Genomic DNA, 27,892 nt, shown 5'->3' with positions numbered 1-27,892 from the left:
AGTCACTTATTTTGAGTTGTCAGGCTTAAAACTGAATTCCCTTACACAGCTTTCAAGATATATTAATTTATTCTAATTTTTAATATAAATTTTAAAAATACTTTATATGCAAACTGAGGCAAACCAGTTTCACAATTCTCATGATGTCTGTATTTAGACTTCATGGTATGCAGGCAATCCAGTTCAAGAAAACCTTCACATACACATTTTCATTTAGGGCAAAAAACAGCTACTTTTAAGCGAACCATTAGAAATGAGTGTCCCTTTTCTAACAAAGAAAAAATTAAAATGTTAACCCCATACTTTGATATTCTCTATGAGTATAACTTGGCTTCTTAAATAGTAATCAGCTATTACTTGAGATAAATCCTTTTAGAACTCAGTTTCTCAATCTGAAGCCTGTGGATCTCCATGGATTCATGAATGAGTTTCAGGAAGTCTACAGGGGAAAATACCTACATGTAAAATCATGTGTCCACAGCTTTCAAAAGACCCCCAAGGAGTTCAAGACCCCAAGCAAATTAAAAACCATCAATTCAGAATCCATAAAAGCTTGGAATTTTAAGAGGCACATTTGTTTTAGAATAGGGACAGATCCCAAGTCCCTGAATGCTGGGCCACACAGAAAGCAGATTCTTCACCAGGAATGCAGATCTGGGGCAGCCATTCCAATGGCCCTATTTTAAGTACTGTTATGATGCTGGATCACACAAAATTGTCATTTCCATTTTACACTTGTCTGTTTTAAATGGCTGCAATATGCTTTAGTATGTTTTTATCAGGCATTCTGAACACCGCTTTAAACCAGAAAGCATATGTACTTTTATACTAAGTCATAGGAAGAAGTGGGAGTTAAGGAAACTGCTCTCCTACTGCCCTTACATGGGCATACACCTATGTAACATGCATGCAAGGCATGCCCTTATATACAACATGACATCCTAGAAACCAGTGAGCCCCCAACTGCACGGGGACTCCATGCAGGCTTTGCCTTCCTTTTCCCGTGTTTCCTAAAATTCTTCCTTGCTCATCCACTAGCCATTCATGCAACTTGATGCTACCCGGCACATACCACTTCACTGTCTGGTAGGCAATGGTGGGGCTGTGACAGAAATGCAGATGTCCAGGGAGGCCCCCCCCAAAAGAGGAGGCCTGGAGAAGGCTCCCCAAGTCTGAGCTGGCTGACAAGAAGCAGTGGGGGTCCACCTCAGACCATTCCTGCCATGGAAGGTGGAGCACTGGCATAGGCTAGATGCTGGGGAAGCTACCCGCTTCATCAAGACCCAGGCCTGCAGGACTGCCCCAGTGGCATGACCCGAACAGCAGCAACAAAGGACTCCAGTACAGGGAAAATGCAGGTCTGTTTACTGAGCCCCTGCTAGGAGCCCAGCAAAGCGTGAGGTCTCCCAGCCAGGGTTCCTTAACCCACACTGCCCTTCACGTTGAAAAGGCTCTTCAGGACCAGGACCGACAAGCACTGAGATGGGCAGCAGTGGAGCAGTGGGGATCGACTCTCCAATCCCAACCAGTAAAACCCAGGGCCTTCCAGGCCTGCAGGGCCATACTGAATCAGAATCTTTGCAGAGGGACTCTGGCACCCATATTTTATAAGTGCCCCAGGTGACTGTGACCTGGTGAGTGTGGAGAACCGGCAACCTCAGGGATCTGGGGACCTGCCACCACCACTTGTTGCCCACCTCTGTTCACAGAGTCCAGGCTCAGGCCACTCTGCCCTTGCCTTCTTCCAACTTGCCAAGCCTGCCACGCCCCAGGGCCTCTGCACTCACTCTTCTCCCAGCTGCCTCCTCATCTTTGTCCCTCCCTCAGTTCAACCAGCTCTCAGAGCAAAAGTTACCTTATCAAAGAGGTCTTCTCCCCAATCTATCTGTAAGAACACTGCCACCAACACCCCATTTAGCCTTTCTTTTTCTTCACAGCACTTATCACCAGCTAATACACCTATCTATCTATGAATCTGTGTTTACTGCCTGTTTCTCCCTAATAAAATGTAAACTCCAAGGCAGTAAAAATTTTCTCTGTTTTGTTCAGTGCTGTTATCCAGGGCACTGACACGGATGAATATAATAAGTGCTCACTAAATATCTGCAGAAACGATGAATGAAAAGTTCCCCCAAATGACTGGGAATTGCTGCTCCAAGGTAGGAGTCAGCAAATTCTTTCTGTAAAAAGAGCCAAATAGTAAATATTTCAGGCTTTGCAGGCCATATGATCTCTGTCAAAACCACACAACTCTACCACTGTAGGGTAAACACATAAAGACAATTCATGGGAAAGCATGGCTTATGTCCATACAGCTTCGTTCAAGGACACAGAAATTTGCATTTCATATAATATTCAGGTGTTAAGAAACAGTATTCTTTTTGACTTTTCTGAACTATATTTAAACATTGTTAAAACTTTTTTACCTCCCGGGTCTTACAAAAACCAGCAGTGGGTTGGATTTGGCCCACAGGCCACAGTGTGCTGACCCCTGCTATGAGGGACACCAGAATGGCCAGGCAATTCTGACAGAGGGAGTTTTCTTGTCCTTGAGGGGGAAAGAGCCAGCCACCACCTGTCTATAACACACGCCAGAGGTAAAGGCTGCGGCCTGCCAAGTCCCGGGCAGAGACAAGGCAAGTCACTAAGCCATGAAGGAGCATGTGAGCCACATGCACACAGGTGGGCTGGACTGGAGGGAGGTGCTCCTGGAGGGAGCCGGGGCAGGGCAATGCTGGCAGAGGCCCGCTGGGGTGGGGAAAAGGAGGCTGGAAGGTCCAGATGGACCAGGCTGGTTTTCTTAACAAGCCCCAGGAGATTCTGTCAACAAACCACATATGGGCTCCACTGTGGATCCTTCTATATTATTCCAAGAAATCTGGATTTTGGTCAGTAGGCAATGAGCCACTGTTCAGGGTGTGACGAAGAACAGCAAGGTGCCCCAGCCTGCGTCTCAGCACATCTGGAAGCAGGGGTGTGATGGGCAGACCGGCAAGAGAGAAGGTAGGTAGAAGGTAAGGAAGGCAGAGGGTGCTGGGGGCAAGGACTGTGACATCACCGGACAAGAACACTAAAGGTGGAGGACAGCTGGGGCAGGGGTACAGGTCTGGGATCAGCACCGCTGGGTTTGAGGCATCCTATAGTATCCCACAGTGAGCCGCATAGAAACGTCCAACAGGCAGATAGAAACTGATGCCTGGAGCGTGGAAAGCCAGCGCCAACCAGGGGTGAGACTGGGACCTGCGTGGGGTGCACATGGCGAAGGCTCCTTAGGAGGAGGCAACACCAGGAGGTGGCCACAGCCCTGGGGGATCTCATGACAACACCAAGGAACACGCCCAGTAAGAGCAGCAACATTTACCAAGCATCTACCCCAGACAGCCTTTTATGCTCACTGTTTCTAATCACACGGTCATGGCATTACTGCCAACTCACCGCGCACAAGACGGGCACCAAGAGGTATCCTGTGACTTGATCAAGGCCACGCTAGTGCCCACCCATCCTCCTCGTGCCGCCCATTCCAGGGCCTGCGTGACCTGTCCAGGGCTGAATCCTTCCCATCTGAAGGAAGAAGGCATCTTGTTCGCTTCCAAACGTGTCCTCTAAGCTACCCCCACCCTTGAGTGACATCACCCTCACTGAAATCCTTGTGGGGCCAACAAAGCCGACTGTTATGTGCAAGATGCTCCCTGTTTCAGGAACGCAAATAGCAATTCCTACCTTCCACCACTCAGGGCAGGGACACGTTAATTGAGAGAAGTATTCAAAGTAGAAACCTTGTACAGCGGGTACCTTAAGCACGCTGAAAAAAAGTATTATTCACAGAGAAAGTTCCAGAACAATGCTCCTGTACACATTCTGCTGCTGGACTGTTTACTGTTCCTCTCAAGCTTTTCTGGGCATGTGACCTGCACCACCAAAAAGCCTCAAGTGAGCTGCAACTTTGTTGAGTGCTCACTGCAAAGCTGCAAAGGGTCACTGTGTTATTTATACAAAGGGAGCCTCCAAGATAGCACTTCTGAAACCTGTCCAAACATTCTTTCACGCACCTCCCTTTGGGTGCAGGGAGCGTCTCTGCGTCCTCCCTTGAATACGGTGGGCTTGTGCTCCTTGGACCAAAGGACAAGCATAAGGGACACTATGTGACTTCTGAAGACGGTCACAGATGGATGGTGCTTCCGCCTCATTCACTGGGACATTCAAACTCCGTGCCCTAGGCCACCATGGGAGAAGTCTGAGTGCTCAGAGAGGAAAGGTCACCTCCGGGCTCCAACAGCCAGTCCTCAGGGGCCAGGCTTGCAGCAAGAAAGCCGCCTGCAAGCGGATGCTCTAGCCCCGCTGTTTCAGTCATCCCAGCTGAGGTCTCAGAAGTCACAAAACAGAGAAGAGCCATGCCCATTGCAAATTCCTGACCCACAGAAGCCGTGAGCATAATAAAACGGTAGCTGTTTTCTACCACTAAGTTTTGAAGTGGTTGGTTAAGCAGCTACCGTAAGCAGAACAGTCACCACCTGTAATCTGTCAAGGCCCCGGCTGCAGCACTCACACCAGGCTGGGTATGGGGCTACCTCCCTCCCTGCCCGAAGCATTCCCCACCAATTACATCTGCACAACTCCTCAGGGCAAAGCACAGCTCTGCACAGAGACTGGCTCACCAGGTAAAAATCAAGAGCAAAGTCTGAAGTCCTGGGGAAATCATAACCCCCCCCAACCCAGCCTGCCCGCTCCCACCCAACTGTCCTCTTCCTGCCCCCCATCTGAACAAAACACTACAAAATTAAGTGTGCCCAAGAAAGATGCACCCTGACTCACCCCCAAGAACCCCAACCACTCTAGTGCTCTGGAAAAGATCAAATACTCGACTCGCCTTGGATAAACTGAGGTGGCACAACAAAAATGCTTTCTCAAAGCAGATAAGAACAGGCATTTTCCTTCTAGCAAGTATTTGATTCTACAGTTTTGAAGGCTAGAAAACAAAACATAAGAAAAGCACTGAAAGTTTTATGTAAACGGACCAGAAAGTGCAAATTAGAAGATACTGTTTTTAGTTCTTCAAATTAGAAAGAGGTTGTGCAGAGGTGAGGGCACTTCCCAGTCTAATTCCCACCGAAAGGTGCTAAAGGTCAGAAGTCGAGATACCCCAGAGAGTAGCAGTCACCGAACAGGCACTCTGCCCACTCCCTGACCTGAAGAAACCTCAGCCCCAAACCCTGGACCTTGCCCAGCCTAGACGCCTTAGCCTGCTGTGCGCAGCCTGCAGGCCTGTGCTAGTCCTGAGAGGTTACACGGGATGACGAATGCCCCAGATACAAAGGCAATGCGGGGCATCCGAGGAGGCTCTAGTAACCAGAGTGCTCCACAAGCCTCAAGCAAAGGGCACCTGCTCATCGGACCTCCCTGAGGTCATGGCCCTGCTCTCAGCCCTCCGGGAAGCCAAAACTCCAGGGAAGAGCCCAGAAGCAGGAGAGAGCTGCCCGCGGCAACCCCAGCTGGCAGGTTCTGAAATCCAGCTATAAAACCCTTGTCAGTGACTCATACCTTCCCATACGCTTGCCTAATAAAATCCTACCAACATTCCCAGGGGAAAAAAATCTTGCCCTAAGATGTTACTTTTTTTAAAAGGTGGCTAAAAGTACAGGACATAGAGGATTTTGTAGATGACATCTGGACCTTTAAAATATTTTTACACATAAAATGTCAATGTTAAGTGAAAACGGCAACTTAGAGAATAGTAGTACAGCAGAGTCAATGTTTTGCTTTTTAAAACAACATACATTTTAAAAACTACATGTATTTGTTTATTCTAGAAGAAAGTCTAGGGGACATGAGGTAAGAAGACTTTTCTATACTTTTGTATTACTTTAATTTCTACAACTCACAGGAATAAGGTTTTAAGTACATTTGTATGTCTGTAGAGGATGCTGATTTGGTCTGTCTAGTCCAGGTAGGGTGATACCATGGCTTTCAAAGTAAAATGCAAAATCCCCCAAACTGTACATTAAGTTATCAATTAAAAGCCTCCAAACCTGGGAATTAGAAGAGGCAGAAATTCAAAACCATTTACTTAACTCCTGGACCCTGGCAGCAGCATCACCTGGGAACTTGTTGGAAATGCAGGTTCCCAGGCCCCACCCAGGGCTTCTGTTGTGGTCCGAATGTTTGTTTCCCCCAAATTCCCATGTTGAAATAGTCAGCCCCTGTGTGGTGGTATTAGGAGGTGGGGCCTGTGGTGGGTGATTAGGTCATGAGGGTGGAGCCTCATGAATGGGATCAGTGCCCTTACAAGGAGGCCCAAGGGAGCTCCCCACCCTTCCACCACGTGAGCACACAGAGAGAGGGCACCATCCCTGAACCAGGAAATGGACCCTCAACAGACACCGAATCTGCCAGCACCCTGAGCTTGGACTTCAGCCTCAGAACTGTGAGAAGTAACCCTCTGTTGTTTATTAGCCATCCAGTGTATACAATGTTGTTATTGCAGCCTGGGCTAAGACAGCTTCCGAGTCAGAAACTCTGGGGTGGGGCCCAGCCATCTGGGCATCAACAAGGCTCTAGGTGACACTGACGCAGCCAAATCCGAGAACCTGTGCTGTAGGCAGCCCACCTTTGTCCTTCTCACCTGCTCTAATCCTCTCAAGATAGTCCATGTTTTGGTGAGACAGTCAGACAAGCATTAGAGAGAGCCCCTCTGAGCACACCCCTCCGCAGGCACCACTACTGTTCTAGAGGCCTCTTCTCCCTCTGCGTCGCCCTTCCACCCTTCTCTCCGGGACAGCTTGCTGGCAGACCCCTGCCAGTGTGTCCTTCCTCATGTCCCGCCTCTCTGTGCCCACCTATCAGGCCCAGCCACTGAATTATCAGACCACCTCCTGGGAGGTCCTTCATTTCTGTCATCTCCATGTGGCACTTCTCCCTCTTACCAGATGGTTTGTCCTGAAAGCTGCTGTCTTTGTCAATAGACAAAGATGTCCAAATTCTCCAAACCATTTCGATTACCCACTTCCAATTATCACAAAGTCTTGAGCATGCATCCCCATGTTTATGTACCCCTGTATTATGTTCATTACAACACAGATTTAAAAAATGTAAAAGGATGAGGCAAAAAGTGTGTGTGTATGTGTCCAGCAGTTCCACAAGCTCTTTCCCAGCACCCATGTTGGAGCTCCATGGGGCACACACCCCCTCCCCCATCCTAACAACTCCTGGCACTGGCCCTCGCCCTGTCCGCTTGTCCCACACCCCGCTCTACTCCTCCATCGCTGCAGCAAGGAGGGCAGCGTAGTTCTGAGCACACCCGGCCCCATAGCCTTCCCGACCCACAGAATGCCTTCTAGCTTCTTATACCAAGCTTTAAAGTTCTAAATATTGTGTTCTATCCTTAAGGGGGTTCACTCTTACTCAGGAAGGCTGTAAGAACAGTGTGAAGAAACAGAACTTCTCACTACAAGTCCCGACTCACGCAAAGCCTTCTTTTTATTTAAAGGAGGACACATTAATGATATAAATCTACCAGAGTTCTGTGCAACCATTTTGGTGAATGAGGTAGATCTCTGCATTGAAAGATTTTCTTTACATATAAAGTAAAAAAGCAAATCACAGAAAAATCAATGGTATGAAACCTTTTACATTTTAAAAGCACCAAAAGATATTGTACATGCATACAATGAGAAAAGGAAAGTTCGGGTGATTCCACATGCAGACTACTGTCAACCAGTCACCTATGAGAAGGCAAACACGGTCAGGTGGAAGGAAGCCAGTCTTTCCACATGCTCCCATACTGTTTGGAAAAATTGGGAATTAAAATTAAGCCCCCAAGATACGCAAAATTTCAATAACCCTTGTACCTTACTGTCCAAATTATAAACTACCCTTGACCACCAAGTGCCTTGGGCCCCAGGTACCAGGTTCTCCAGTTCTACTCAGTATTGGGCAGCAATGGTTCTGCAGAGAGAAAGCAACCTGCGTAGTGTAATGTCAATAGTAAGTATACCACTAATTCTTAGAGCTGCAATTAAGACACACTGTCTGCACATCTTCACCTGAGAAAATCACGTGCTGTCATTGGAAGCAGGATGACAATAAATTTGTACACACATTCCGCTCATGGATATCACTCAGTGTTCTAGTCCATGGTGTTACCATTCAACAAGTAAACACTCAAAAATCTCTTAATCTGAAATTTAGAGTACAGCATCGAATCTGGGGAAGAGGGTAGGAAGGAAGAAGAAAGATGCCAGACCACTTTTGATCTCCAGACAGCAAAAAGGGACTTTGATCCTGCAGATTACGACAAAGATTAAATGACAAAAAGTAGACTCTCCTTCCCCCGTCCAGAACTTCACTGCCAGGCATGGTACCATAGAAAATGCTGCCACATTATTTCTCTTGCTTTTTTCTACTTAAAGCTGATGGAGGCTCAACCTAAGGAAATGTGGCAATATTTTCTCTCAAACAATAGAAAATAGAACATACTTCCCCTGAGCCTACCAAATGAATGTATCTCCTGAGTTTTCTGATGGGAAGAATAGCTTCATTAAAGAAAAAGAATAATCAATGGTATGAAACCATTGAGAGCAAGAAAAGGGGAAAATCTTTCCTACCCCATCCCAGCATCAGACAAGAAGGGCTGCGGAAAAGGTGAGCAAAGCCCTGCCGTTACCATGGTCCCGGTACCAGTAAGGCTCAAACCACACAAGGGACCTCATTTTTCATGTGCACACACCCTGCTCATCCCCTCTGACCCAGTCAGTTCCCTGGCACAAGGAAGGCACGGACAGGGCTACCAAGTGATGACGTCTCTGCTGAAAACTGCTGACACACACCAGCTCTGCTGCAGCACCACCGATTAAGTTTGAGACTGTTTACGAATGCCAAAGGGGAGGGGCAGTACGAGTCAGAAAGAAAAAGTAAATTCAGACTTCTCACCACAACTTCTAAAGGGAGGAACAATCATCTAACCAAACCTAGAATGCTATGATACCACAGAACATGCAAAGTTATATTAATTTCTTCTAGAAGGTAGATCATTATGATTAAGAACAAGAAAAAAAGGTATACATCTTATGGATTAGTGCAAAAGGCAGAGGAGAAATTTTTTCAAAAAGGGATCATGGTTTTGGGGATAATTTTACTGCTTGTTGTTGAAAAGTTTTGTCAGTAATATATTTGATACTAGATCTTTATGTAGGATGCTAAAGAAAAAGTCAATGGAAATAAACTTCACAAGAGCTAAGAAATGACCAAACTTTTCTGAGGGCCAGAAAGGAAGATCTGCCTGAATGAAGAGACATGCACTATTTCTGGACGGGAAGGCATTTTAATATGCATGAATTAAGAGGACTGTAATTTTTATCTTCTTTGCACTTCACTCTCTAGATTTTCCGAATTGAGCACCTTATTTTCCTATTTCCACATTATTTTGTAATTTTTAAGTGGGAGTTTTAAAAATCTTAATGACAGTTTGAAGTCAGCCTTTTCATTCTGGGTTCAAAGGGCAGAGACAGAAAGCAGGTGGGGAGGAAACTAGGAGGCCCCCCTCCAAGCCACAACACCTACAGCGTGACTCCGTCTGCCACACCCCAACTGAGAGGGCACTGGCGCTCTGGGCTCATCCTCCCCAGGGGCGTGGCCATTACAGGGACGGCCCCTGGGACACTGTTGTTCCTGGAGGTTCCTGGAGATGAGGGTAATGTGCTTTGACAATGTCAGCCTTCATCAGACAGGGTGGATGCAGAGTCCACGAGTGTGTTTGGAACAGGCAGGCTGCAGGTGAGGGGGGCGCATGTGGCATTGGGGATGGCGAGAATGAAGGGCACGACAAGGGTGGGCATGTGCACGGAGGTGGGAGCGAGGGCGTGGCTGCATCAGGTGAATTCTGGGGGAGCAGGGCAGGGCCACCGAGGTGCCCTGCTGTGGGGCAGGTGCAAACCTGTATCTCCCTGCTCTACCTGGAACTGGGGGGGCGGGGGGAGCCTGCAGACACAGTGCACAGCAGCTTGGCAAAAATACTACTGTCCCATCAGAGGCATGGACCTTTGAACCATCTAAGCTGGGGAAACTGAGGCTATGGGGGATTCAATCCAGACAAAATGATGATTGGCCACCAGGGACCATCACATTGTCCCCGCCACCTAAGAGGTGTAAAGAAGGAAAGGACTTCCACTGCAAGGCCACCAGGAAGACAGGACACCACTGGGCCACCCACAAGACAAAGGCAATACCAGGAAATATCTCCAAATCCAATCCTCCAAATCACCTCCTGACCTCTCCTCCTGCAGGCACCCAACAGGGCTGTCTCAAAGTAACATTTCTTCCCAGAACATTTCATGAAAAGCCTACACCTCCACCTCACACCCATTAGGATGGCTACTATAATAACCAAATTAAAAAAAAAAAGTATGTAGTGGCAAGGATGTGGGAGATCTGAAACCCTTGTGTACTACTGGTGGGAATGCAAAATAGTGCAGCCGCTGTGAAAAACAGCATGCTGGTTCCTCAGAAAGTTAGGTTACTATATGGTCCTGCAATTCCACTTCTGGGTATATACTCAAAACAAAAGAAAGCAGCAACTCAAAAGAGATGCCTGTATTTGCACACCCAAGCTCACAGCAGCACTATTCACGATTGCCAAAAGGTGGAAAAACCCAAGTGCTCACGGACAGATGCATGCATAAACAAAATGTGTCTGTCCATCAATGGGATATTACTCAGCCTTAAAAAGGAAGGAAATTCTGACACATGCTGTAACATGGATCAACCTTGAGAACATTATGCTAAGTGAAATAAGCCAGTCACAAAAAGACAAGTACTGTATGATTCTACTCTATGAGGTACCCAGAGTAGTGAAATTCATAGAGACAGAAAGCAGAATGGTGGTTCCCAGGGCCTTGAGAGAGAGCAATGCTATTTAATGGGTGTAGAGTATCAGGTGGGAAAGAAGAAAAAGTTCTGGAGGTTGGTTGTAAAACAATGTGAATGTACGTAAACAACTGGACCCTTAAAGATGATTAAGATGACAAACTTTATGTTATATAGCCTACACCTAAGCTAAGCCTATACCTAAGAAATGGGGTAGCAGCAGCACTAGGGTTTCTTCTGGTCTCTCTATGCCACCACAGAATCACCGTAGCCAGACTGAGATGTGGGCAGCATGCTTAACTGCTCTGTGCCTCAGTTTCCCTATTTTTAAAATTGAGAGAGCATCTCCCCCATCACTCCTCATTGCAGGGTGATTGTAGCAGGTCCTTCCTCCTGCCCAAAGTGAGGGCTGCATTTCAGCAACTGCATTAGGGGGGAGTACGGGGGACAGTTACTATATTAAGAACCTGGAATAGAAATTTTGCCTTTTAAATAATTACAAAGCACTGGTGTACACAGGGGAATAGGAATTAGAATTAAATTCTACAGAACAGCAAAAGAAACTAAGAGGAAGAAAAGAAGATCCTGATTTGGCGGCATACAAGTTTTGCTGAGAATCACCAAGTTTATGAGGCCCCATTATTCAGGGTTAATGACCATTTCCACAAGAGCCATCACTGGCCTCTTAATGAGCGTCACATTAATTTGGTCCTTTTCCTGATGACAACTAAGTCATCCCACACCTTCAACCTTCTGTTGCTGATATAACCCAGCTGCCTGCTCACATCTTAAAAAAAAAAAGAGAAAAAGCCAGGTCACCTACAGTATAGATGTCAACTAAATTCTCACTTTGAACCAGCATGTTTTGTTTTGATTTCTAAAAATACTATAAAAATATTCAAAGATACTAAGAATAACATTCCAAGATCTCACCACCCTAACAAAATTGTTTTCATTTTCTAGCACATTTAGACTCCTTCTGAAAACAGACTACTTTGAAGAAGTCCGAATGTTTTCTGCTGCTGCTTTCCTTCACTTACTTATTTTGGTTAGAGCAATTCTTAAAAAGCCTAACCAAAAAGACAAAAGAAACGGATGGATTAACTCCAAATCCACTCCTTACCCTTCTAAATGAAAGAGCAATGAGGAAACTTCACCCCACTCCAAGCAGCTGCCGCTTGCTGGTGGCCATTGCCCTGGCTGCCCGGGAAGAGTCCCTCCATGTCACAGGTTACTTTAGAACACCCACACCTGGAAATACCTTTTTTTTCCCCATGTGGTGCATCAATTGAAGCTATCATCTCTTTAAAGAAATTCTTCACGGTATTTTAAAAAAATTATTACTATCTGCAAGGTACATAGTATTTCCATCTTATAAGGGGGGAAAAAATGAAACAGAAGGTTAGATGCCTTGCCCGAAGTTATAGGGTGAGTTGAATTGGAGTAAATGAGACCATTCCTTTCAGAAAGGGGCCAATCCCAAATCACTCCTCCCCACATTTATCCTTCAGGTAACCGCTACAACCTATCACACTTGTTAAACATAAGGTAAGAAAAGAAACTTGAAGTAGGTATTGCTGTGGGTTCAATACACATAGAGAAACTATTCATGATAGATGTTTAACATGAGGCCAGTTACCTCTCCAACTTCACATCACACAAGCGCTCAATTCCTCACTATCTTAGTCCATTCCAGCAGCTATAGCAAAATACCATAGACGGGGTGGCTAATAGACAGAAATTTATTTCTCACAGTTCTGGAGGCCGGGAAGTCCAAGATCAAGGCACCGGCAGGTTCGGCGTCTGGAGAGGACTCACTTCCATGTTCACAGGTGGCGCCTTCTCACTGTGTGCTCACATGGTGAAGGGAGCCACAAAGTTCCCTTGGGTCACTAATCCCATTAATGAGGGTTCCCCCCACCCCCAACCTAATCACCTCCCAAAGGCCCCACCTCTTAATGCCATCGCCTTGGGGGTTAGGTTTCAACATATAAATCTTGGGGACACAAACATTCAGACCATAGCACTGGCCTATACGGCAGTACCATACACCAGACTAAAATCCACGAGCGTATCTATAAAAGGCAGGAGCACAGGAGAGATGCACACTCAAAATGAAAAACTGATTATACTTTGCCCTGCCCTCATGTTTGAATACTTAAAACATGTTCATCGAAATCTCTCCCTTCCCATGCTGCACGAATTCTCACTTAATCAAGTTTATGTCAGGTCAGACTTCCACGCTCTGCTTTATAGGCCCCAAAGACTCCCGCTCCTTGTACTCTGCCACCTCCTGTGTCTGCTCATGCCGTCACCTTCATCTTCAACCCCACTACCCAAATCCTATCCATCCGCTAAATGCCAGCCCAACGGCCCGCACCTTAAGGACATCCTATTCCTTCAAAGTCCCAGGTCTCATCCCTCTCCTGGTTCTCAGCACCTTACCCTGACCACCTTACCTTGTCCAGTTCTTAAGAGCGAAGTGGGGAAATAGGAAAACTTGAAAATACAGACTCCCCAGGTCCTAAACCCTGTTTCTACCCAGCTTTTCCCACACCAACAACCAATTCTCCAACTCTGCAGACACCAACCGGGTGCCCAACAATTTGATTCAATTCTGGTACCAATGGCCTGGGGCTGCTACTTCTGACTGACCAGCTATAAATCAGGGGTTCCCAAGACCCCCTCCTCAGGTTCAATAATTTGCTAGGACAGTTCACAGAACTCAAGAAAACAGTTTACTAACAATTACCAGTCTATTATAAAGGATACAACTGAGGAACAGCCAAATGGAAGAGATGCTTAGGGCAAGGTGCGGGCGGGGGCGGTACGGGTGGGGGATGGGGGATGGGGAGGGTTCTGTGCCTTTTCAAGTTTGATACCTCCCAGCATACCATCCCTGTGTGCTCAGCAGCCCAGAGCTCCCCAAGTCCCACCCACTCCCTTCCTAGAGGTCGTAGGTGGGGCTGAGTTCCAACCCTATAATGGCTTGGTCTTTCTGGTGACCAGCCCCATCCTGAGGCTATCTAGGGACCCCAGGCTAGGTAACCTCATTAGCATAAACTCAGGTATGTGGGGAGGGGATGTCTCATTATGAATCACAGAAGACACTCCCATCACTCAGGAAATTCTGCCCAGTTCAGGAACTCTGTGCCAGGAACCAGAAACAGAGATCAAATATACTTTTGTATTATGCTACACCAGGCTTGAGAAAGCAGTGCAACTGACATCATAAAGGACAGTTAACATCCCCAATACATAATGTGTTCTTTAAAATGAGGGAAACAGACCAAAAACTCAATAGAAAAAAGGGCAAACATATAAACAGTTCACAGAAAAAGACCTATCAATATGTCTTAAACATTTTAAAAGATGCTTAACTTCATTCATAATAAGAGAAATGCAAATTTAAATGACAAGGAGATAGATACCATTTTTCACAGTGCTGAAAATTTAAACACCTGTCAAGACACTGTAGGGGACAAAAGAAGAAACAGCAGCTTTCACACTTCGCTGGTGGGAGCCTGTGCAGAAGTCTATTCACTGCAGTGGTATTTGTAATAGTAAAATATTTTGAATAATTTAAATGTCATTCCTTAGGAGACTGGTCAAATGAACTGCAGCACACTCTTACAGGAGTACTATGTAGCTCTAACTTCTATAAAGTGATACACATTTCCTTCCAGGAGCAAGAAAAAAAAGATGCAAAACAGTCTATACAGTATACTATTGTTGGGGCAAAAACAGTGTGTGCATGTACACACACAGACGCGTGCCTATATCTGCAAAATGAAACATAGGATGGCTAAAACAAATTAATAAAGGAGGGAATTGAGTGGAGAGGCTACAGATTACAGTGAGAGATATTTCAGTATAATTTTTGGTACAGTTTAACTTTTGAACCGTGGAAATGGTTTACATATTTTAAACAATCAGAAAGAAAAAAAGGAAACCCTAAAATTGAACACAAACCAAAAACAAAAGTAAACAACTTGTATCAGGCACAGAAAAAAATTATTTCAAGTAACTTTTGAACACAATACTCTAACTATACATTCTTAGTGGGATATAGTCCAAGAACAAAAGAACTATAAAGAAATCCTGAGTTTTCTTAAGTCTGTTGTTGGTAGTGGCATACACGTAGCAATTCTGAAACTATTTTATCTATAAGTAGTATGGAATAAGTGAGTATACTGCTGTTGGCAACAAGATTTTCATTATGGAGAAAAGGGAATGGGGGAAGGTAAGGAAGAAATGTGTTAAGGTTTAATTTTGGGTTCCAGCATAAACTCATGATTGAAAAAAATTCTCAGAGACATCCCATGACGTAGAGAAAAAAAAAATGTCCATTTTCTGGCTCTGCCCACTAAAAGGGTCAGAAGTAATGACAACTCCATAATGATGGGTACAATTGGTGCTCAGACCCCGGTTTCTAAACAATATTCTCCACTGAAAGGAACACAGCCTCCCTGAAGGATCCCAGGTTTGGAATGAAGAAAGAGTAAGATAACCCTGCAACATCTAGTGATCAAGGAAGTGCTCAAAGACCAAAAGAATCCATGAGTCCACAGTGATTAAAAAAAGACCACAGTAAGTTTAATGGTGGCCCCCTAAAACATGGACATCTTGAATCCCAGCACACGTGAACGTGACCTACTTGAAAAAGGATTTTTGCAGATGGAATTAAAAATCTTGAAACAAAAAGATCACCCTGGATTATCCAGTTGGGCCCTAAATTCAGTGACAAATGTTCCTATAAGAAACACTCAGGAGACACTTGGCAGACAGAAGATGAGGAGGTCACGTGACCGCAGAGGCAGAGGATGGCCCGATGCAGGCACAAGCCAAGAAGCTCTGGCGCCACCAAGGAGCCTTCACAGGGAGCTTGGCTCTGCCAACACCTTGATTTCAGACTCTGGCCTCCAGAATTCTGAGAATAAATTTCTCCTGTTTTATTTAAAGCCACCGAGCTTGGGGTAATTCACTACAGCAGCCACAGAAAACTAATACAGAGAGTGAGAGGAGAAAGAGGGAGGGAAAGTTCTTTTCAAAAGGATGCTAGTTAATAAACACAGAAGGATTTACAAAGTTAGAAAATCACTACATGCAATCCCCAGTACAGAAACTGGTCCAGACAAGGACATAAAACGGACACCTAATGCGCTGGCTGGAGAAAAAGATAGTCAGAGTTTCTGAGACTCACTCCACAGACTGTGGACCGCAAAATGTACTTTTAAAATGAAACAATGCAGAGGCCACCCCTTCGAGGGCATCACACTTAGCATCATTCACAGTGGGACCACCCAGACATTACATATCCCTGATGTGATGCCAATTAACAAGCATAATTATAAAAAATGTTTAACTGAATTTAATCATAAGGAGACAATCAGATAAATCCAGAATGTGAGACATTTTACAAGACAATTGGTCTTGTCTTTTTTAAAAAAACAAAAAAACAAAAAAAGAGAAACAAACGAACAAACAAAAATCATGCCATTAATAGCTCTAGAAACTTGAGAGACATAATAACCAAATGCAAATTGTAAATCTTGACTGGATCCCGGATTTTAAACAAAAACAAACATAAAAAAACCAGAAAGGCTATAAAAGACATTTCTGGTACAACTGGGAGAAATTTAAATATGGACTGTACCTCAGATGATATTATTGATGTTAATTTTTAGGGTGTGATAATGGTAATAAAATCATATAGAAGAATGCTTTCATTCTTAGGAGATGTAGATAAAGTATTTAAAGGTTAAGTATTCTGATGTCTGCAACTTTCAAATATTTCAACAAAACATATATATATAAAATATGTATTTAATATGAAGAGAGTGCAAGACAGGGCAAACGTGGAAAGAATGTAAGCAACTGGTGAATCCAGGTGGAGGGTATGTGGGTGTTTGCTAAATTATTCTTTCAGAAGAAAGGATGTAAAATGGGTATGGAAATTTTCCAAATAAAATGTCGAAATTTCACCACAATTTCCAGGTTATCCTCCAACCCCTGAGGAAGGGGGAGAAGATCCCCAGGTCCTATCCAGCAGGTCCGGGGAGAACCCCAGGAACCTGCACTTAACAAGCCCAAGCAGATTCTCACACTCCGGGGAGTCTGGGCACACAGCTACCCTTTCTCCCTGAGAGCCCTCTGCCGTCATGATAACGTCTAACTTGCCGCACATCATCCTCTGTGGCAGCAGGCCAGGAATTGTTTCCCCGAGTGAATTTATGAGGGCAATCGCCAGTCACGTGGGAGGTGATCATATTAAGGGCAAAAGTGTACTCTAACAAAAGTCCAACCCCAAAGAAGTATGAGGTCTAGTACCATAAACATAAAGCTAATGCATATAAAACATTCTTTTATATGGTTTTCAGGTTTTCTGTCTTTTCTTTTCAATGGAGTAAAAATGACAAGAAAGAAAGGTACAACTGAAATGCCATTACAATAAAATCCACGATATACCAAAATTTACATAAATATTTTTAGATGACACAACTCATAGTTTTTCAGAGCTGAAGGTGACAAGATAATGGCTCCTAAACCCCACTAAAATGTCAGAAAATGTCTTTTTTCCCCTTTGATTTCTTGGTTTTTTTGTTTGAAGAATAAATCTAGATGGACAGGGAAAGGAGAGGAGGACCATCAACCTGCTGCTGAGAGGTGGAATGGGCAGGGCAGAGGGGCGGGTAGAGGAATGAGGGGGACATGGGACCTCTTTTTGGCAAGCAGTAGGAACAGCCAATTTACACCTAGAAAGGGTCAGGAATTGGCCAGGCCGGGTGTATCTGGAATGAAATGAGGAAGCTGCTAAGACAGGAAGTCTGACTTTCAAAGATGTCTAAGAAGCATGACAACTCCCAGCTCCAGTACTTGCCCTGGCAGAAGACTGGTGGTTCCATGTCTGTAGAGGGCGGAATAGGAGTCTCCAGACTGGGGAGCCAGGTCCCTGGGGCAATTGGGTTGCTGCTCAAGCCCATAATCCTGTCCCCACCCAACTCCAGGCTGCAGGTGGTCGAGCCACCCCACCTAGCAGGGGCCAGCCTGGGAGGACAGACCTCCGGTACTGAGGTCAGGAGGCCTCACCAAGAAATGGTGCAGCTCACGGCCAACGGGTGCTGTCCCTCAGCTCCCAAGTCCCCTGCTCACACATGTGAGCCGACAATCTGAGGAAAGCCTCGAGCAGGAAACAGGAAAGGAACCTGGAGGAAAGAGACTCTTCAGCAAGGCAAAAACTCAACAAGCAAAACTATTGTTAAGAGAACACAACCATGAAATGAAGACCATGTTTTAGTTTTTAAGAATTGAGAGAACAGAAAAGAACTCTTACACGTGAAAAAGGACAACAAAAATAAAATTTAGGAAAAATCTCTAGAAGAGTATAAATTCAAAGATAGGGAAGTAGAGCAAAACTTTAAAAGGGTGGAAAATAGGACACAAAAGGACTGGTCCAGGCAATTCTATATCAGAATAGTAGTAGTTCCAAAAAGAGAGAAAACAGAAAATGGGGGGGGCAGGGGAAGATTACCAAAGAATAATTCAAGAAAATTACCAAAACTGAAAAGTGTTTCTGGGTTGCAAGGACACAAAAATACCCAACATGCTGGATAAAATGGCCTAGCACTGTGGATTTCTGAATACTGGGGATGTATTAGTCAAGGCTTTATTGAGCCACAGCAACAGGCAACCCAAAAACCCTCAAAGGCTTAAAACAACACAGATTTATTCTTCTAAGTTTTTTCAACTGAATGGAGTGGACAGGAGGGGGCCACTGCACCATGAGCACCATCACCTTGAACATTGCTAGTTACCAAACCAGAGGGAAAGAAAATCCCGGCAGTAACTGACATTTGCAGCTAAATGCAGGGTGCAGATGTGACATGCGGCACTTCTGCTCAGCTCCTGGGCAGGCTTTAGGCACAGCCCTGTCCACAGTGTCTACGGAGGCCACCAAGCAGGAGGGATGAGGAAGGACAGTCCTGCCCTAGCCAGGGGCAGAGGGCCTGGAATGTGTAAACACGGACTACCAAGGGCAAAAGACCCTACAATCTTCCAAAAGAAAAAGGACTGGCTGGAAGCTCTTCAACAATACTGGAAGCCAGAAAGGAATGGATCAATGCCATAAGAACTCTGACGGAACATTTTTTTCTAGAATTCTACACTATCAATCTATCAAGTAGGAAGGTGGAAAAGACACCTTATGGACAATGCCTAGAAATTCAACTCCTGCCACATCCAAACCAGAGAGTGAAAGAAGAAAAGAAGTAGTCAGGAAATAGGAGCCCTGCAGTGAGCAGGCCAACAGGAGGGGACTGAGGCTGGGGCGGTCCTCAGGCACATGGGCCAGGTACAGAAGGCTCCAGGGGCCCCACTTTCTGATGGTGTGCTGACAGTGGGGGCGTCCTATGCTAATTGACACCTTGGGGCAAGACGCAGACAACTGGTAAAGTGTCTGGAGTTGGATCCGTCATCACACATAAAAAGTAAAACAAATTAACAAGCCAGCCAATTATTACATCCAGAGAAAACAAAAAGTAATGTGTAACATGACTCACTTTGAATATCATTTACACAGTCATACTTGTGAACACTCGATGTTGATCTCAAGATACCACCACATCTACACAGGGGATGGAGAGCATGTGTGGGGAGAAGCAGAAAGAGAATAAACAATTATTCTCCAAAGAACAAAGTCACTAGGTAATACCTACAACTGAAAAATCAGGAAGCAGATGATACAGCAACACAAAGCTAAATATCAAAATAATCAGCTAAAAGAAGTGACGGCGCTTGCTTCTCCGTAGGGGGAAACCATGACAGGGGATACTGTTTAACCTAACAAACCCTGGAGAGGCCATTTGCCTATAAACTATGCAGAGAATATCTGACCTTTTAAACTACATGTGTATTAAAAAACAAAAACACTAAAGGTAACTCAAGCTGAGTCTCTGCCTAGGAACTACCTAGGAGGTTGGCATGATTTTTGATTCATAACAGCTGAGCTCTTCCAATGAGCTATTAAGCACTGCTTTAAGTGCTACGATGGGCTCAAAAACCTAAGACAATCCTTGTCCTCAGGAGTGGGAATTTCATTGGGGGGGGGAGGGGGAAACATATGCATGGAAAAGAACTCAACTGCAATGCAAGCTGGCATATGGTCATCCCTCAAGACATGGTGCAGAAGAGTTATGCAGTAACAAGGAGGGAGACTCCAGTCCCGAGTAGGCAACAAAGACTTCAGGAAAGTTGAAAGGAGTAGAATGAGAAACACTAACAGAACTTGAGGAAATGGGAGGGCACTGCTAGAAGGAAGGCTGGCTACCAGTGACGGTGTGTGTAATTTAGGAGTATGGACAGTTTTTTCACAGGTGAGATTTTACTGGTAACAGGTAGGGAAATGTTATGAATCAGGAAAAGCAGAGATTAGAAATCACAGGTGTCACTATTGAGGGACTTCATTTTCAGCTCCTTGGATGCTATCAATCAGAAACTCTGTAACATTTTTCCCTGCAAAGTGACTCAGACTTAATATACCTGCTCATTAACACTGCCTCCACCCTAGTCTTAAACCATGCTGAAATCACCCATTTCGTGGGCTGCCAGCTCTAGCCGTCTGCCCAGGAAGCCTCATCACTGTACTGTTTTCACACTTCAATGACACTACCTATCTCTGCATTCCTAGAATCGTCCCTGCTCTTGGCTGCCGCAGGACCTCTGCACACACTGTTCCTTCTGGACTGTGTTTCCTAGTATGCCCCCTTTGTTAACTCCTATATATCCTTCATTCCCAGTTTACTCCCTGATTGCTCTCACTCAGGATCAGGAGTCCCTGTCACAAGCTCTCACATTCCTTTCCTCCATACCAATTTGTAATTTACCCTTCATTTGGACGATTATTCAGTTCATGCCCACCTCACCCTCTTGGCCAGTGGCTCACAAAGTGGAGTCTCAGACCACATCAATAGCATCACAGGAGAACCTATTAGAAATGCAGATTCTCAGGCCACATCCCAGACCTACTGAATTAGAAACTTGAGGTGGGAGGCAGCAATCTGTGTTTTTAAAAAAAAAAAAACAAAAACCTCCAGGTGTTTCTGATGCACACTCAAGCCTGAGAGCCACTGCGCTAGATTACGCAGTTAATCGCACAGACCAGGTGTTTTCATACCCCATGGTGTCACCTGCTGCCAAGTTTAGCAACAAGCAACAGTAAGGAATTGTAAGATTTCCTGATCGAATGAATGATTGGTGAAAACTTTCCATGGCTCCATAAGTCCCCTCCCTTATTAATTCTAAACCCCCATGAATAACTTCAGGATCCCCCAAAATCAACACTGAATGTCTGTCCAAAGACCTGGGTTCTGGCCCCAGCTGCCAGACTGTTCTAGGTTCAGACTTCGGCATTCCATTGATTACCATGTGTGATTATCCATAAACTTCCTAATCTCTCTGGGCCTTAATTTCTTCATCTCTAAAATGGGAATAATTACGGCACCTATTTCCTACCATTGTTGAGATAATTAATGAGACAATGGCACTAAGAATCATGACTACACATACGGGGTTAAGCACTTAACAAACTTAGGTATTATTATTGTCATAATAACAAAGAAAACTTAAAACTTTAAGTAGTCTTTCCTCTTAAGTCCCAGCTTTCTTACTCAAGATGGACCACACACACACACACACACACACACACTTTAGGCCAGATCTCCCTCCCTTGCAAAACTACTCACATCTAACACCCATTGGAGGCCTGAAACCTCCCCAGCAACCTAGAGTCCTGCTACAGCTTTCCCGGCTCCACCTCCTAAACAGCTGGGCTGGAGCAGACAGACTGGGTTGTACTCACACTTGTCTTCCTAGAGCTCAAATGAAGTCACTTCAGTTAAGTGAAGTCCCCACGTAACTCGGGAATCAGATCTTGGTAACTCAACCGGTTAGCAGGTGGTTTCATTTCGGTGTGTGTCTGTCTGGGTGGCTAGGATTCAAACGGAGCTCACACAGGGAGCTATTCCTACTCCAATTTTGGTACTCGGTAAGGCATTAATAGCAGCAATTAAAATATTCTCCCATCGAATAGAGCTTAAAAATAAAAAGCGTGGTTTCTCCCTTCCCTAAGAAGCAGAGGGTCCACCACTTGCCTGCAAAGTGCCCCTCTTACCCTGTCTCCAGGCAGCAGGCTGTGTGTAAGAGATGACAGAAAACGAGAACCGCACACAGCAAAACCACGGGCACGCCCCGCCCGTTCACCGAGCTCTGCCTCCCTGCTGGCCCCGGGGGACACCTGGCATGGGGTGCCTTTCGCCCAGACACCGGCTAGGGCCGGCAACGCTTGGCTCCCCAAGAGTTAAATGCTGAGTAATTTTCCTGAGGAGCAAGCAGTGGGAGCGGGGGCTCTGCCAATGGCAACAGTATTTTTATCCTACTTAACCAACACGGCGGCGCGGCCGCGGGTGTCCCCAAGGGTGTCCCCGAGCGGCACGCTCCGGAATCGCCGGCCGGGACCCTCGCTGGCTCCCTAGGCGACGTGGACAGCAGCGCTGCCGCCGAGTTTCACGAGACCGGGCGGGGGGCCGCGGGGTCAGCCGAGGACGGCTGCGCCTTGGCCGTGCGGGCCCGGCGGTCAACGCGCCCGGGCAACGGCCCCTCCGCCGGGCCGCCAGCTCTCCGCGCCCGGGCCTAAGCGGTCGAGGGTCTGCGCCCAAGTTGGCCGGCTGCTTCGCTGCAAGAGCGGAAAGGGGTGCGAGCAGAAAGCGCACGTACAGCCTGGGCGGAGAGGGACATGGGGCTGCAGGGCCACCCCGGGGCCCCGACAGCCCGCCGCCCGGCCCGCCGCGGCGCGGGGGAATGAATGGGGCTCCCTAGCCGGCCGCGGGCGCGCACTCACAGGCGACGTAGGCGAGCAGGGCGATGCCCAGCAGCAGCTTCATCCTCCTGCGGTTGACGGCAGACACAAGGCGCAGTAGCGCCTTGCTCACCATCCCCGGGAGCCGCGCCGGTCCAGTGCCCTGCCGCGCGGCGGCCCGCCTGCTGCACAATGCGCCGCGGCGGCGGCCCGGGACAGCCCCGCCCCCTGCCGCCCGCGCGACTCCGCCTCCGCGCGCCCGGCTTCCTGCCGGTGGGACCACTGCGCACGCGCAACTCCGCCCCCACCTCCGGCTCTGTCCCCCACCCCGCGCCCCGCCCCGCGCCTCCTCTCCCCGCAGGCGCAGTTGCCGCCGCGCGAGCCTCTGTTTTCGAAGAATGTGGCCGAGAGGGCTGGCGGGGCGGACGCGGCGCATGCGCGTCCCGGCGTGTTTTCCCCGGACGCTTCGATGTGTCCGGCAGAGGTGCGTCCCCGTAACCGAGAGCGGCTGCGGTCAACGAGCTTCCGAACCACCGGGGCACGCGGTGGGCGCTGCAGTGCTGCTGTGGAACGAAACACGTACTTCTGCTGAGCTTGGCCGTATCTTTGAAGTTCTTTGAATATGCCTTGTTGGCTTCTTAGTTCAAATAGCGGCAGCCAAAATGATAAATCCCCTGAACGTTGCCAAAGTCAAAACCGGCTGTATTTTTTTTCTCTGCTGTGATCAACTGGGATGTCTGTATTTTAAAAATAAAGGGTCTTTTATTATTATAAAAAATATAATGCTACTCGTATAAATTTAGCATAAACTAGGAAAGGGATGTAGAAGATGAAATCGCACCATCTCTGCCTTGAGAAAACCCGTGAACGTTTCATCGTGTTTCATTCCAATCTTTTAGCTGTGTGTATCTATTTTAACATAGTTATAGGGGTGAATTGGGGTGCTATACTGATTGCATAGGAGTTATCTGAATTTATTTCTTCCATGAGCACTTGTTGGATGCCTACTAAAAGCAAGGAGGTGTGTCCAAAGATCCACAGATACCAGAAACTCTTCACTGGATCCACAGAGAGCTGGTCCAGAGAGGAGAAAAGACAGGTACACACAGATCTGATCTGAGTGATGCCAAGTCAAGAGAGACCCCTTAAAGTGTTTGGGAGCTTCAGGATACAGGTGCTGATCTTCAGCCACGGGGAGAAATTGGAGCCGGAGCAGCGTTGCTAAACTCAATGGAATACCTCCTTTAGAAACCTCCGAGAATATTCATTACCATAACTAGGAATAAATCAAAGCAGTAATATATCTTTAAAAGTACACAGCACAAATGCTGTGATTTTCTGAAAGCACTTTACCCCATCGTACCCCTCCCCATAAATGTAGTGAGAATAGTTGAATAGAAGATTGCAGCTGAGCAGTTTCACTGAGGGCAGAGCCACCCTGCTTTCCGTGCTGCTCACAACTGGAGTGGCCTTCCTTCCAGAAGCCCAGCTCCCTGTCTCCGAAGTATGCAAGGAGGCTGCCAGGTGACAAAATGCCTGGCATGGGAGCCAGAGGCTGGAGCTTCTAGAGGGGCCAGACCCCCAGACCAGACTGGTTTGGAATACATTGATTTTTGTCTCTGAGTATTTATTTCCTCATCATTGACATTTTGGGTTTAGGTTATATCCATGGTTTTTGAAAAGAGAAAGTACCTACCTAGAGCAAATGAGGCTCTGAGTTCTTCCCATGCTATGACTCCATGGTTTTTAGATTAAAGATCAGGAGCAGAGATGGAAGAAAAGATTTTGTTGACATTTGACCTACCAGCAAAATCAGACAGAAGCTTCTAGACAGATTTCAAATATATTAGGTTGTAGGTAGGGTTTAATTGATAAGTATCTTATCAATTTAAGGAGATCAAAAATTGTGGAGTATTTGCTATTTTTGCACAAAGCTCCTTAAGCCCAGCACTCCTAGTTGAGTGTTTTTTCTGCTGCTAAACACTATTGCCAACTTCTCCTACCCCATTGGATTAAGTATATGGAAATACTATTAGCAGCTGCAGTTAAAGTAGCTGCTGCTGTCATTACAGCCACCCAGAAGGCAGTTGGTGTCCCAAGACCCTGATTTTCAGCTCAACCGCAGCGAGAATTGGGCAGTAAGCTACAGTGAGTGTGTGCCCAGTGGAGGTAAGAAGGCCTAAGGGAAAAGAGAGGCCCCAGAGGCCCTCCCAGCTCTACTGGGGACCATCAGTGGCACAGGCAGCACACTTTCCTGTGCTCCTTGCAGCCCTTGTCTCTTCCCAGCCTGTCCCCACTCCCCCCAACAGGTTCTGAACTCATCCCCCCTCCCTACCAACTCCCTCATTCTTCCAATGGATATGTTAACACTATTTTTAAGCAATTATTACACAAGGCAGTGTTCTTGACACCTAGAGTAATTAAAAAATGAATCATAATATGGCTTCTCTCCTAGAGTGTTCAAAGCCGAAGGAAGGGAGAAAACTAACATTTATTAAACCCCTACAATGTGCCAGGGACTGTTACGCAAGTCACTTTCATTGTTGTTCAATTTCTTGTAACAGCCCTGTGGGGCAGGGTTGCTGTTGTTGCTACTGTCTTTTTGTTTAATCTTTTTAAAAATAATTTTTTTTGTTTTTTTCTCTTTTTTTGTTTTTTGAATTATTATTTCAGCATATTGTGGGGGTACAAAAGTTTAGGTTACATATATTGCCCTTGCCCTCCTACTCCCCCGAGTCAGATTAAAAATAATTTTTGCATTGGCAAATAGAAATTACATATATTTGTGAAGTACACTATGATGTTTTAATATATGTATACATTACGGAATGGCTAAAACCAGTAATTAACATATGCATTACCTCACATATTTTTTGTGGCGAGAACATTTAAAAATCTTTCTTCATAATTTTCAAATTTATAATACATTATGATTAACTATAGTTGTACAATGGATCTCTTGAATTAATTCCTTCTAACTGATATTTTGTATCCTTTGACCAACATCTCCCCAATCTCTCCACCCCCACGCCTAGCCTCTGCTAACCACCATTCAACTCTCTGCTTCTAGGAGTTGGTCTCTTTTAGATTCTACATGTGAGATCATGTGGCATTTCTCCTTCTGTGCCTGGCTTATTTCACAAAACAGTGTCCTCCAGGTTCATTCATGTTGTCTCAAATGACAGAATTTCCTTCTTTTTTAAGGCTGAATAATATTCCATTTATGTACCACATTTTCTTTATCCATTCATCTGTGGATAGACATTTGGGTTGCTTGCACCTTTTGGCTATTGTGAATAATGCTGGTATGAACATGGGAATACAAATATCTCTTCGAGACTCTGCTTTCAGTTCTTTTGGATATATATCCAGAAATGAAATTGCTGGGTCATATGGTAGTTCTCTTTTTAATTTTTTGAAGAACCTCCACACTGCTTTCCTTACTGGCTATACTAATTTATATTGCTGCTGTCATCAATAGATGAGAAAACTGAAACTCTGAGAGCTTGGTGAGTGTCCAAACACTTGGTAAGTGGCTACCAGTCACATAACCATGGGGTTAGGGCTGGGCTTTTAAGCCACGCCTTCTCCTATATAAGGACACTTTTCTGTAGGAGAGTGGAGATTTTCACAGAAATGACTGTTATTCATGGGAGAATGTGATGAGGGCTCATAGCAGGACAGGGTCGGATGAATGGCTAAGACTTTCACAAGAGGGAGACGTTCTTCCAGGCCATATAGTGTGGTTTGCCTCACTGGAACAGCTAGTACAGGCTCACAAGAGCTGACTGTTCCTCTGGGAGTATTTACACCATGGAAATGAGCAGTTGCTGCAAATCAGAGATTTCCTTTTTAAAAAACCAGCACGGTTCCAGGTAAGAACAGTGAGACAGAGAGAGCTTTTCAGAGCAGGAGCTACATGAGCTGAATTTGAAAGGATATAGTATAGAATTTTGTCTCATATGGGTTGGGCAGGGGCATCCCTTAGGAAATAACAAAGGCCAGGTTGCTGGGGAGCAAAGGCTTTGATAGAGAATGGTGGGGGTCTTTGTTTGGCTCACCAGTAGTCTTAGCCTCCATCTGCAATTTTGAACTCTATTCTGAGCTCCGCTGGGCCTGAAGCATGCACACTGCATCTTCCAGGCTTCCTATTTGGTTCTGCTAAGAGGAGTCATTGGTGAAACATCAATGGGTAGAAGAGACATGCTTCTGCATCTGGCTCTTCCAGGGTGGCCATTGCTAGTGGCTGCTAGAAGTTGCTGGCATTTGCTGTAGCTGTGGCAAAGCTGGGGTGATTCCAGATTCCAGCAGCCCCGAGGGAGACAGGATAATTTTTAGACATCCACCCCCTATAATCGAGGCCTGTCTTCTGAGCTGATCCACAGCTGACCATGCACAGGCATTCACAGCTTCCAGTGGCTGGGGATTGCCCCTTTCTTTTTTGTTCTGCCATACTCTTTATTCTCCCTTTGGCTCTTCTCCTTCTCCTTCTCCTTCTCCTTCTTCTTCTTCTTCTTCTCCTTCTTCTAGAAATGGGGTCTTGCTATGTAGCCCAAGCTGGTCTCAAACTCCTGGCCTCAAGCAATCCTCCCATGCCTCAGCCTCCCAAAGTGCTAGGATTACATGTGAGCCACTGTGCCCAGCCCTATGGCACTTCTTAATCCTGCCAACATCATTAGAACCAAACCCCCATATTAAATTCCTTCTGTTTGAAATACAGTAGTTTTCCTGACTAGGTCTCGATTGATACATCTTCCTCTAAGAAACGTGAGAAAGAAAGCTTGGTCGCAGATCCCCTGCGCTGCCTGCCATGAAACTGCTCCTTCCCTCTGTGCTGGCTCTGCCATGGCCATGGGGGTTTTCCTCCTGGTCAGTGACCATAGTGCCTGTACTGGAATCCCTTCCTAGAGGATATGACCCCCTTTCCATCGGTCTCAGGAGAGGGAGAGACGGGAGGGAGGCCTCGCTGCCCTACTGCTTTATTTCCTGCATCATTACCCCAGCATAAGTGAATGCACTAGCTCTTCCCAAAGGTTTGGGGAGACAGATGGGTTTAATATCACAGCAATATAAATAACTTGAAACTGCATATCTAACATTCCCATTCCTAAGAGTCTTTTTTAAAAAATACACTATTTTTTTAGAACAGTTTTAGATCCATGGAAAAATTGAAAGGATGGTGCA

At 45.9% G+C, this 27,892-nt stretch overlaps 1 protein-coding gene across 7 annotated transcripts in view; it reads right to left on the bottom strand.

Annotated features, from left to right (window-relative positions):
- UXS1 (UDP-glucuronate decarboxylase 1) overlaps positions 1-22,904 on the bottom strand; it is an 83,498-nt gene extending 60,594 nt beyond the window's left edge. For all 7 annotated transcript variants that reach the window (XM_069493801.1, XM_069493805.1, XM_069493803.1 and 4 more), the window contains exon 1: positions 22,751-22,904. In XM_069493801.1, coding sequence (XP_069349902.1) covers positions 22,751-22,844 — 94 coding nt within the window. In that variant the 5' untranslated portion in view covers positions 22,845-22,904. The remainder of the gene's footprint in view (positions 1-22,750) is intronic.
- Between the last annotated feature and the right edge of the window lie 4,988 nt (positions 22,905-27,892).

The sequence above is a fragment of the Eulemur rufifrons genome, chromosome 19 (assembly GCF_041146395.1).
Source record: "Eulemur rufifrons isolate Redbay chromosome 19, OSU_ERuf_1, whole genome shotgun sequence".
Taxonomy (NCBI): Eukaryota; Metazoa; Chordata; class Mammalia; order Primates; family Lemuridae; genus Eulemur; species Eulemur rufifrons.
Note: the sequence above shows the minus strand (reverse complement) of the source record. Positions and strands in the feature narration are given on the sequence as shown.